The 12,400-nt window shown below is 44.2% G+C and overlaps 1 protein-coding gene across 11 annotated transcripts in view; it reads left to right on the top strand.

Moving 5' to 3' along the window:
* RFX2 (regulatory factor X2) overlaps nt 1-12,400 on the top strand; it is a 62,429-nt gene that overhangs the window by 32,466 nt on the left and 17,563 nt on the right. For 5 of the 11 annotated variants that reach the window (XM_049807982.1, XM_049807977.1, XM_049807976.1 and 2 more), the window contains 4 exons: nt 2,693-2,782; nt 3,777-3,853; nt 4,524-4,788; nt 9,115-9,189. In XM_049807982.1, coding sequence (XP_049663939.1) covers nt 2,693-2,782; nt 3,777-3,853; nt 4,524-4,788; nt 9,115-9,189 — 507 coding nt within the window. Of the gene's footprint in view, nt 1-3; nt 1,300-2,692; nt 2,783-3,776; nt 3,854-4,523; nt 4,789-9,114; nt 9,190-12,400 lie in introns of those variants that run through there. The other 6 variants (XM_049807971.1, XM_049807973.1, XM_049807974.1 and 3 more) reach the window with 4 other exon arrangements.

A 12,400-nucleotide genomic window follows, 5' to 3' on the forward strand; every position in this document is an offset into this window, starting at 1 on the left:
CGTATGCACAGCTGGGAATGCCGTTTCCATGGAGAAGAGAGCTGCTTTACTGGTAGATGTATTTTAAGCCAGGGTTTTTATATGAGGGAGAGGATTATTAATCAGCTCGTTGAGCTAGTGGGGAGAACCTGTTGCTGGACTTTGTGTTGATAAAGGCCATAGATATTTTATGTGTTAGCCTTACGAATAAGCAAGCTTTAAAACATGGGATTTGGATTTTAATTTAGCTACGCAAGAAAGTCATTTCATGCCAGTTTGGTGTTTGCTTCAGTATAATATCCTGTTGTCATTATTTGATGTGTCAATAAAAGCAAGAGAAAATGAAACAGTCCTTAAAGGCATCTCTGCAAATGAGCTACTGAGCTCAACAGAGAAGAGGTGGAGGGAGTGCTAATGCAGGGAGAGGGCGGAGGAGCCACGTGCTGGTCTCTTCCTTTGGTAGGTGGATCCTGACATTTTAAATTGGGGAAGGGGGACTCATGATTCATGTACATGAATATGATGCACGTGGGAGGTCTCCTGATAGGAGAGAAATGGTAGCTTCAACTGATGAATGAAAACTACCTACTGCAAAACGGGAAGGGTTAAGTAAAACTGGTTCCTTTTTATGCCTTTTGGGGAACTATCAAAAGAAGTTTTTGTCGCAGGAAGCTGGAGGGAGAAGAGGATGGGTGGGTATAACTTGGCTACACCCTTCTCCAACTCCCAAGTGAGCAGAAGTAGCTGCCATTGGATGCTGATGAAAAGGAACAATTAAAAATTGTGAATTGGTAGGAGCATTCGATTCACCAGGAGACAGGGAAATTCACGTCGTGTGATTCGGTGCTTGGTTGGCCAGCTCGCTGTCATCTCTCAGCCTTCCCATCTTTGATTTCTCTGGGTGATGTTTCTTGTTCGTATTGTAATGATGTGGATACCGCTGATCAATAGTGTCAAGTATCTTAGGGATTGTTGGTCATTAGTGTGAATTTGACTGTGACAACGTCTTAAAGAAGTTTAGAAAACCCATCGACTTTGGATTATGAAATTACCTGTCCAGCCTTTGCCAGTGCTGTTGTCATGACACGGAATATCAAGTGGAACTCCATGGGTTAAGGAAGACCCAGAGGATGGTGAAAGATTGCTGAAGAGGAGGAGCGTCCAGAGCCTTCCTTTCTCGCCAGCAAGACAAAGAAAATACTAGGAATGAACTACTGGCAGTATGACTGGTGTGAGGCTGAAGCCTTTGGTGTTGTTGATCACTGGTCTACCTTTCAGTGTGAGCGAAGGCTGTATGAACAGGATGGCCTCATCTTACAGGTTGGGAATGATTAATTTTTTTGATTGTAGGTAGGAAGGTAGTAGGAGCAACTGGACGGTGGCAAATTACAGAAGTAGCTGAGTTGGGCAGCTGCGCCAAAGGAGCAGATGTGTCGTTTGGTAGAAGCAATGACAGAGAATGGGTAAAAAGTAGGAGAAAGGAAAGGATCTTGCTGAGACTTTGGTGTAGGTGGCACTGCCAAGACATGACTTGAAAAACGGCTTATAATGTTTGCATCATGCACTGGTTACAACCTCTTTTGGAGAGAGAATGGACAAAGTGATCGTTGGCATAAGTGTACTGGCTCAGCTGCAGGTTCTCCAATGTATCCAGACTTGCTGAAGGTCAGCCTGGGGACTGGTGATGTAGAGGCTGCCTAGAAATCTGGGCAATTATCATATTCCTATAGTTCTGCTAGAATAGTATTTCTGGCTGGTTACAAAGGACATGTTGGGAGGGTATCAGAGGGCTAAAACCCATAAATATATACATATAAGGTAGCCAGTAGTTGTCAAGGTGTTTTCTAGGATTCATATGGGATTGCTTTGCAGCTTTTTTTTCTGTTGGCCCAATCTGCTGGGTGTTTTTAAAGCCTCAAGCCACAGAGGATGAGTGTCTCCTTGGAGAAGGTCCTCATCAGTTTAAAAGGCCATACTTATATTTGGCTCTGCTCCCATGGGCCTCACTGAATCATTTCTTTCCATCCACCACATCCCCATGCTTGTTTTGCTGGATCTGCAAGGTGCTGAGCACTCTACAAGATGTGTGTCCAACCTCAAACGGAATGCTGAGCATTACACAAAGAGCAGGGGGACGGTGGAAATAACAGTGCAGAGGTAGAGGACAGAGTGACCACCGTAAGGCAACACAAAGCGTTTCTGTGCCTTTGGCAGCATTGAAAGGAAATGCAGAACCATCAGAGCTTTGGTGCTTGTAGAAACTGTAAGGGCTGTGGTGCCCTGGAGAGTGTAATTTCTTGTTGCAGGAGGCAGAGTGTGGTTTGGTATAGCAGCTGTAAGAGGTGAAACTTTGCAGCCGTAGGAGGAAAATGTGAATGTGTGAGGAGTGGTTCTTGTTTAGCTGCGACTGAACCTCACGTTGAGCTCCTCCCATCAGTCAACTGTTAGCTGTTATTTCCTTGTGTAGAGACTTAAAGATGATGCATGTCAGAAAATGTGAATCCAGCTTTTCCCAAGATCTGGGTACTGAGTTCAGGCTGGTGTCTGGTGCAGATTACATTGGGAGGATGGGGACCGCAGGGACACTAAGTGAGGGGTACTGCTGCTGCTGGAGTAGGAGGCAAGCTTTCCATGAAAGTTTGGAAGAGAATACCTAACTCATCTGTGTTACAGACTGAAATTAAGTGTATGTTACTATATCTTCTTCTTTCAGAGGGTTTTGGTCCAAGCAGCAGGCTCCGCTCCCAAAGGAGCGCAGATGCAGCAAATCTCTGTTCCCAGAGTTCAGCAGGTTCCACAACAGGTAATACCTCTGGGGTGAGACACCACCCAGGGACTCCATGTCAACAGGACCCCATGTCCCACACAACATTTGAGACTGTGCCAAAGAGCTGCTTAGAAAAATCCATGCTCTTAATTAAAGAGTTGTGTGCAATTAGAGAACGGGAGATCACTGTGAGAGCAGCTTTCTCCATGTCTCTCTTCCTTTCTTAACCTGATGGCAAAAGAGACTCTCAAGATATGTAAAGTTTAGAAAGAACCTTTACTGTAGCAGTTGTCTTTCATATATTTGAAGATTTGATGGATGCTTTTAATTGCCATTTAAAAACAGTCCTCCTCTGTAAAGACTTTTTTAGAGGCAAAGTGTTTGGGATTTTTTTTAATTACACAAATAAATGTACTGACTGCATGTGGCTTCATAGAAAGGTTAGGTGACAGAGCCATGCAAGCGTTTTTGTTTATCTGAACTTTGCCTTTTGCAGTCCTTGTTTCCTAAGAAACCAGGCATATGTGATGCTGCTTCATGTGTACAGTGAGTCTGACTCTCTTGACTTTTTCCTCTAGCAGTTTTTTATTTGGTTGCTCAGTTTCAGAAAAAAAACTTGACAGAGGGCAACTACGTTCCTCCCAGACCATTAAAAAAGGGGCTGGGGTGCAGATGGACACTGCCAACCTCCTCTCTGAAGGAAAGGCTGCAGCATGATCTCACCCTTATTAGTCAGCGGAGAACCAGCCCTGAGACATGTGTGCAGAGGAAACCCAGCTCCATTGTTTCCACTGCTCATGGAGCAACTACTTATTTATTTATTTTAATTTGACCTTTTAAAATAAATACGTCCTCTGAGATTCCTAAGCATGTCAGGTTTTTGTTTGGTTTGTTTTTCTTTTCTCTTTTAAAAAGAAAGCCTAAATGCCAAGGTGAGGTTGAAAGTTGTTTAAGGATGTAATATGCAATTTCTCCTGCTGTTCCTAGGCAATAACATATCTGTAACTCAAGTTTATCATATTTGTTTCAGGTGCAATCCGTGCAGCACGTATATCCATCCCAGGTCCAGTATGTGGAAGGAGAAGCTGTTTATACCAATGGAACCATGTAAGAGTCTCTTGTTGGCCGTAGCAGAGCCCTGTTCCCCTCCCAGTTGGGTTGAGCCCTTTGGTCCTCCCAGGCTCCTTCCACCCCAGCTCTGCTGCTGGCACTGCCCACCATTAAAAGGAGGAAGAGGAGGAACAACTGTTTCACATGTTACGTTGTGTGTGGGGACTAGTTTCAGCCAGACTCCAGCCTTGGAGGAGGTGGTGTTCCTCGTGGAGGGACTGTTCTCCAGGGAATCCAGTATTTTCCTCTGCCCAGCCCGTTGTGTGGTGAGGTGGGGCAGCTTTAGAAACCAGAGCATAACTGCTAGAGGAAGAAGGGGGGTTTGTAAGGTTTCCTTTTCCCCCTGTCTGCTGTGCCCCCTGCTTTGGGGCTGCTGCCCTCTGGGATGCTCTCAGCCTTCTGCACAGAGGTTGCCTACAGTGGCTGCAGAGCAACTCCTGGGCTCTGTGCTCTCACTGTGGCTGTGGGCCCTTGCTCCAGGGCTGTCACAGGACTGCTTAACATTGTCAGGACTGACTTTTACAGCACAGGGTTCAATTTCAATGGACCAAATCCCACCAAAAATGGAGGTTTTTTCGAAAGGTGGTTGAGATTTCAGAAACTGTTGTCCATGACTTTAGATCTGCAAGCCGTTCTCCCCCTCCTGACCCTATTGTGTCTTTGACAGACGAGCCGCTTACTCCTACAACACCGAAGCTCAGATTTACGCCCCCAGCAGCGCAGCATCCTATTTCGAATCGCAGGGAGGTGGAGCTCAGGTGACTACAGCGGCATCCTCTCCTACAGCCATTCCCTCTCACAACATGGTGGGCATCACCATGGACATTGGGGGAAGTCCGATCCTCTCCGGCTCGGGAGCCTATCTCATTCATGGGGGGATGGAAAACACTAGACATTCTCTGTCACATACTTCACGCTCCTCTCCAGCAACGGTATGTAGCCCTGCAGATGTTGCAGCTCGGGGGCCAGGAATTTTTCCAAGGGAACTGAAAAGCCTTCAGAAAATAAAAATTCCTATCATTATCACTGTGTATATGTCTGTATAACATGCCATGCAAATGCAAGGGAGAGAATAGACACTGGTGTACTGCAGATATTTTTCAACAAGAGTTTGGAATGTCTCTTTTGCTGGTGGGCAGAGGCTTGTCAAACTTTCTAGTGGATCACTGAAATTATGCAGCATGGACATAAAAGAAAATTCTCGGGGATTTTGGTTTTTTTCCCAGAGCAAAATGTTTTGTCTTTTCAATTCAAAAGAATTGTCTGTATTTACATTTTCTAATAAGTATAATATCTGAACACGGGGTTTGGCTTACCCAAAATAAAGAAATATATAAATATATTTTTAATTATGAAGAGACCTGAAAAATCCGTTACTAATGCAGTGGATAATTAGCACATAAGGTATGTCAAGCTGATCATGCCAAATGCACAGTGATCAAAAAGTCTTTGTATGTATCTCCTACACCATTGTGTATTCTGTCCGTGCCATATGTTACAGAAAATGTATTTTAGGGACAGTACTGATCAAACAGAAATGTTTTAAATCTCTAATTTTTTTTAATCATGTCCCTGCAACTGTCAATTGACGTGCCAGGTTGCTAGAAGCATAGCTGTACAGCTGTGTGGGACTCAGGGGGATACAACTATTAACCCAAAACAGCTTTTCCGCAGCTTGAAGCTACCAGGACTTTTATCTGAGAATCTACCAGCCCTTAGTAGCAGCTGCTGCCAGGAGTGGGTTGGAACTCATTTTCTGGGACACTGCTCACCTTCCTTTCCAGACTGACTTGTGTGTGTTTATACATTTGTATATGTTATGTAAACATAATTACAAATGTAGGTGTAATTCAGTATATGGGGCCAGATTTTAAGATGTGAACAGCACCACCCAGGGAAAAAAACAGGAGCTGTTTGCTACTAAGTACTCTTGAAAACCTGGCTGGTTAGGTTGTACTTTCTTTTTCCACAGAGTTTTAGAATCTGGACTTAATGGTTTTTGAATCTTTGGGCCTTGAAAGGTTGCCTTTGATTCTGGAGTAAATGTGCTCTGCCTTAGGTCGAAATAGGGGAGAAGTCCTTAGATTTGGGTGGAAAAGAAAATGACAGATACATCTGGATGAGCTGGGGTTCATGTCTTATGTGAGAATTGTGTGTGTTTGTATGTATTTTAATTGTTCATAGTTAAAAACTAGCATTGGACCATCTTCTGATTTTTGCTCGAGCGTGTTATTTTGAAGGAAGTAGCTCCTGATCTTGTCACCTGCGTGGGACTGCATCTTGCAAAGCTGCACAAAATTACTCTTGTTTTTTGTTTGTTTTGGTTTGGTTTTTTTTTTTTAATTTCCATGATGATGGGCACAATATAAAAAGCCCGAGTAGAATATGTGTCAATAGAAATGTCCCATGAACAGATTTAGTTTATACCTGTCTATCACATGAGATAAAGCTCTTCAGCAAAAAAAGAGTTTAAAAGTGACCTTTATGAAAATGCATCTGAAATAAATTCAATTGCATGTAGGAATGAACTTTCTGAAGGTATTTTAAAACAAAATGTGTGTGGATCTTGTGGAGGGGCTCAAGAGGGTGAAATAGTGCATGCAAGACAGTATAGGGATGTGTCTGTGTGTGGCTTTCAGTTCTTTCAGCACAGACCAGAGTCAGAGGGGGACAGAGCAGAGCCATGATAACTACTTTGAATTTCACATAATAATGGGTGGACAGATAGTAGAAGGCTTAAGGAGAGCAATGACTAAATCACATCAATGGGTAGGAACATTATTTTTTCTTGCAATGTCTTGCTTAAACAGAGTATAGGAAAGGCTGGTGTTAAAGAGGCTGGAGAGGCTGTAGTCCTGGCAAAATATATTTAGGGCAGGATTAAGAGCTTTGTGGAGAGAAAAAAAAAAGTACAGTTCATGCTGATGTACCCAAGGAAGACGTAGTGTTTGCCTGTGGCCTTGGGGATATAGTGCAAAGAGGATGGATGTCAAAATGCACGGCAATGTGAGGGCTTGCCAACGTGAGAGGCAGCTGCAAGGAATGGGGAAGCGAAAGGGCTTGGAGGGTGTTGAATGCTTGAGCAGAGCCAGCACCGAGACCTCGAAAGCAAGGAGAATATCTTCAGAAGAGACTGGGAACAAGGTAATGCTTCAGAATTAGCAATGGTGTAAGAGCTGCCTCAGGAGTTTGAGGGACATTTGGTAAAGACTGTATGTACACTAAAATAAAATCTTCAAATATTTGAAGAAACCCGTCTTCCATATCTGCTGGAATAATGATGTTCTGCTCCGTCGAATGGGCTGAAAAAGGACATGAAGCAGTCCCATTCAATGCCTGTGCCAATAGAGCACTATTAATCTTCATTTAAATTAGGGTATACCAAGAGAGGAGATCCTTGAGACCTCCCATAAGTGGGTCCTCAGCGCTCCTCACCTTTGTGCAGAGGTGTTTAAGAGCTTTTAGCCTTTCCCCTGTAATATTTTTTTCTGCAGATGCAAGGTGTCCATTTGTATGGGACGTTTACCAAAATGCCAAAAGGACAGGCAGTGTTTCTGTGCTTGCGTAAGAGGTGTTGCTCAACTGGCACTGCGCTGCTCCTTGAACAGAGGAAGGAAATAGTGTCTCCCTCTAACATTGACTCATTTCCTGAAGGCTGCATCAGCAATCAGTCTTTGGTTCCCTGTGATGTGTGTTAGACAGTTTTCTCAAAAAAACCCACCCCACTGACTATGTGTGACTGACCTGTTTTTGAATTCAGTGATAACTCCTTGAGAAGTGCCACGGTGATGGCATTTTTGGATGCAAACCAAGGGACGTGTGCTGGAGGTGCTTGGACAGAGTATCATGTTCAGGCATGGATATGGCACAGACTGCGTCTTTGGTTGTTGAATGTTACTTCAGAAGTTAGATCTGATTTGTTCTGTTCTCCCACCTTCCTGACAGAGCTTGGTTTTGTAAATGGCTGTTTTCACCTCGACCTTTATCTTCACCGTGCTATGAGTCAGTGCAAACTGGAGTACAGGAGCTAGCTAGCGTGTGAAGGGGGCCATTGACAGATCCTCGTGCAGATGCTTTGTGCTTGTGCCTACTGATGAGTGCACGACCCTGCATGTTAAATGAGGACAGATGCTAGAGACAGCTGCTGACTGGGAGTTTTACTGGCTGATATGTGCTGCCTTGTCCTGCCTGCACTAACAGGTCACAGATAACAGGGTTTTGTTAGAACATCTACTGGAGAGAAACAGCAGGTTCTGCTCCTGCCAGTCCCTTAATGTGGTTGGTTTGGTTGGGTTTTTTTTTGTTTTGGCATTCTTTTTTCCTTCCTCACTTGCAAAAAACTTGTGCTCAGGAGCACTAGAGCTCTGGGACCAGCAGTCATCTGCTAAGTAGTTGGCCAGAGATTGCCAAGGGAGCCCCAGCAGCAGAAAGGAGAAGACAAGAGTCCAGGAGAGGGTCCGAGCACAAGGCAGCAGCCATAGCTGGGCTGAGAGTAGAACAGGAGCTACATAGAGGGAAGCAAGGAGGCTCTTCAGGGGCCAGAATGCCTCACTGTGACTCCGCTGGCAGAAGCTCTGAGATCAATGGAAATGAGCACAAGTAGCATCAAGATGTGCCAGGCTGTCTTCGCAGGAAGAAGCTCATTTAATTGAAACCTGTCTTCTTCCTTCAGAGTCCCTTTGCAGTTCTCTTCAGTAGCAAAGAGCTCTTACCCTTTCCAGCTTATTCATTCTCTGTGTCAACCCTCCTTGTGCCCCTGTTTTATTTAGTTACCATTAGATTTTTATCAAAATTTTAAGAAGTAATAATAACTGAAGGCACTACTTCCAGTTTTCCTTGAAAGGTCTGAGTAAAATGCACCTTCTCTGGAGCAAATCTCCTTTGACCTACTGCAGCTTATCTGTCTGGTGGTGGTTTGGTCTAGGCATGGAGGGGAAAGGAGAAGGAAAACTGCTTCTCTTTTATAAAAGGGCAATCCATCTAGTGGAACATCAAAAGCCCTCCCCCAGCCTCACTCTTTCACCCTAACAGGGATTCTTGCTGTGTTGTTAGTTTGCATGCCATACAATAACGTCTCTGCAGCTTCATCCCATAAGGACTGTGCCTCATCTGTTTGCCTCTTTTTCACAAGCCTGTTGATACAAAGCATTAATCATTCAAATATTAATAAAGAAATAATAATCCTGGCTGTTGCTAACTATCTGATTTCCTTTCTTTTTCTTTTTTCCTTTTTTTTTCCCTGTGCACATTTTCTTTAGCTTGAAATGGCGATTGAAAACCTACAAAAAAATGAAGGGATTACATCACACAAAAGCAGTTTGCTCAACAGCCATGTAAGTTACAATCGGAATTTACAACCTTTTTCCTGCTTTGGTAGGAGCATTATTTGTAGCCCTTTGGTGTATTCAACAGCATGAGCCACTCAAAGCAGCCTGTGATTCAGCTGTGCTGCCCAAAGCAGCCCATTCCCAAGGAACAAGAATCTACAAAAAGTGCCATGATGTTAATGTTTGTTTATGAGATGCTCTGGATTCTGTTAACTGCCTTTAGTCTGTGTTTATTTATCTCATCTGCCTTGCAATGGAAATTGCTGGCAATTAGATAAACACATTTGAAGAAGTTCTCTTCTTTCACTGGAATTGAAAGATGGCTGGAAAATAACTTGCAATTCTACAGCAATAACTTGGCATGAATCATGACAGATATCCCTTAGATAGCACATACCAAAAGCCTGTGAATGCCTTTATTGCCTCTTTCTGTGCCTCAGGAAGACCATTACTGTTACAATGCTATGCTAAACCCATTTGCTAGACCTCTCTCTTCTCACTATGCCAACAATTTCCCTGCTTTGTGTGAAGTTCCCACTATTCTACTGGGCCTTCTGCATCATGGTTTATGACTCCCATGAAGTAATGCTTAACAGTGAGCACATGCTTGTGTGAGATTTGAAGGGTCTAATTCAAGTCCTGTTGAAGTCATTGGACTTGCCTTCACTTCATTGTGTTTTGGATTAGGTTGAAGCATGTTCTGCACTGATAAATCACAGTGCACAAAGTGGCACTTCTTTATTCTAACAGATTTCCTTTTGCTTTGTATTTGGGGGCAGATCTGTTGTCATTCTTTGGTTCTGCAAAAAAAATCTGTGCCCTCTTCACCCTAGAGAAATAGCCTGAGAAAATGAAAGGAACATTAAACCTAACAGTCTGATGCTCTTAAGTTGATGTCGAACTCCAAGCCAGGGCTCCCGGATGAGTTCGATCCTTATTTCAGCTTCTAGAAATTGAAGGTTCTTTGTTGTAGTTGGTGAAACACAAACCTGCAGAATCAGGCTGGTAGTTTGTGTTCTGAGCATCGCTGTGCATCCTTCTGTCCCAGGCTGTCGCCGTGCTCACATGCCTGTGCTGTGCCCTGAGCGCCACGCAGATTTGTCTAAGGATAATGTTGCTCTGCAGAATTTTTCTTGTCCGTCTCAGTGCAGAGCAGGATGGGGTGGGTCGTGGTGTGGTATTGAAAAAAACACAGGAAAAGGGCAGAGGAAAGTAAGCGAAGATAGAAAAGAGATTTCATCTGATTGCAGGCTGCGCAGGATAGAGTTGGGGCCCAATCCAGCCTCTGATCAGATCTTCCCCACCCTTGTCTTGCAGGGTAGAAGTAAAGAACTTAATGTCTCTCTTCTCAGGTCACAGTTCATAGTTTGGCAGAAGGCTTAAGTTCTCTTACAAATTCTAAAGGAAATAAACTACTTCCTGAGCATGTGTGTACACATCAGCTCTCCGCTCCTCCCTGCTGAAGATGTGGGTCCAGGCACAAGCAACGTGCTGCCCTGGGCAGCTCCCGGGCTGGGGTGGGTAATTGCCTGAGCCGAGGAAACTCGTGGGGCCCTTGCTGCCCCGTGAACCTCCAGTGTCCTTGCTCGGCCTTTCTGGAGCACGGAGCGATGTCTGCAGTCATGTGCGAATAACAAGGAGGCGATGGTCCGAGCAGCGCCTGTAGGAAACGCAGCACATTGCAGAACCGCATCAGGCGATCTCTTTCCAGAGCTGGAGGAAGGTCGGTTCTGTTGCCTGGGGAGGTTGTGCAGCCTCTGCCTGGGTTGGTTCTCAGGACTCAACTGAATGAGCCTTTCGACTGGACTGAGGGACCTGACCTCCCTTGGAATTGAGCCCTGAATTGAGTAGGAGGCTGGACTGGAATCACAGAATCATCATCAAATGGTTTGGGTGGGAAGGGACCTTTCAAGGTCACCTAGTCCAACTCCCCTGCCATGAGCAGGGACACCTTCAACTAGAGCAGGTTGCTCAGAGCCCTGTCCAACCTGACCTCGAATGTTTCCAGGGATGGGGCATCAACCACCTGGGGACTGGAGGCTGCCAGAGGTTGCTCCCAACCACAGTGTGTGGGACAGCCTGATGAGGGTGCAGCACTGAGCCTCTCTGCACGTCTTCCCTGGCACATGCTGTGTTACAAGGGTTTCTGCTGTCCGGGATGTTTCAGGTCCCTATCCCACCTCTTTATGTTAAAAAAACAAAACAAAAAACCAGACAGAGGATTACCTATGCCAAACGCTTGTGTGACTGACACACGATATTGTCAGGCTTGCACATGAGAACCAGAAGGTGAAGCAGCAGGTGACTGTGATTTTTCAAGGCTGAAAGCAAAATATGAGCTTGACAAAAGCTAGTAGCTGAGGAAGTTGTGAGGTAATGCTAATTGCGCTCTTAGTTGTGACTTAATTGCTTTTAGTCTTAGGGTTGCAGATTTTTTCATTAAGTGTTCTGTCCTTCATTTTAAATTTCCCATTTTGAAAATCTGTAAATTCTTGGGGCAAGGTTTTATCTTGTTGCTGTCAGCAGAGGTTACATGCCAGGAATCTTTGGTTTTGTTTTTTTTTTTTAAAAAAAAAAGAAAATGAAAGGTATCTCAGTCAAGAGAGATTTTTTTTTTTCATAATGCTGTTTAAACAAAGTCAATGTGAAATGGAGCCACCCTTGATAACATAATTGTGCTTCAAAAACTCTCTGAGAGGTTATTTAAGTGCACTTGAAATATCAAATCTGGAAGCCTAAGCTAATGTTAATACCCCAGTGATACATGATGTTTCTAATGAAATCATGTCAATCTATTACTGTTACTGAAAAACCTGTGCTCACAAGTGTACTCCAGAGTCACTGGGTCAGAGGATTACTTCTTTGCCAATTATGATCTGGCAGATGATGCAAAGAAATTGAGAAAAATGACTACAATTTTTGTACATGAGTGCCTAAAGCTGGCACCTAAGGAAGCAGTTGGATGCTATAACCTGCCTGAGGCCCTGCGGCTCCTAGATATCCATGGCACTCATAGGAACAGGAGGAAAACGCATTTTTTCCTCACTGCCTGTAAAACAAAAAACAAAAAAAAACCCACCCCAAAATAAAGACCCCCCAAAACATTGGACTTCTTCCCTGTGGGTGAATGGCTCTTAGGTAGGTGCTGATGGACTTTCTCCCCTGAGGAAAAGATCTTATCCCCAAATGGTGATTAGGTGGAAACACCTAAAATGAG

The sequence above is a fragment of the Accipiter gentilis genome, chromosome 8 (genome assembly GCF_929443795.1).
Source record: "Accipiter gentilis chromosome 8, bAccGen1.1, whole genome shotgun sequence".
NCBI classification, from domain to species: domain Eukaryota; kingdom Metazoa; phylum Chordata; class Aves; order Accipitriformes; family Accipitridae; genus Astur; species Astur gentilis.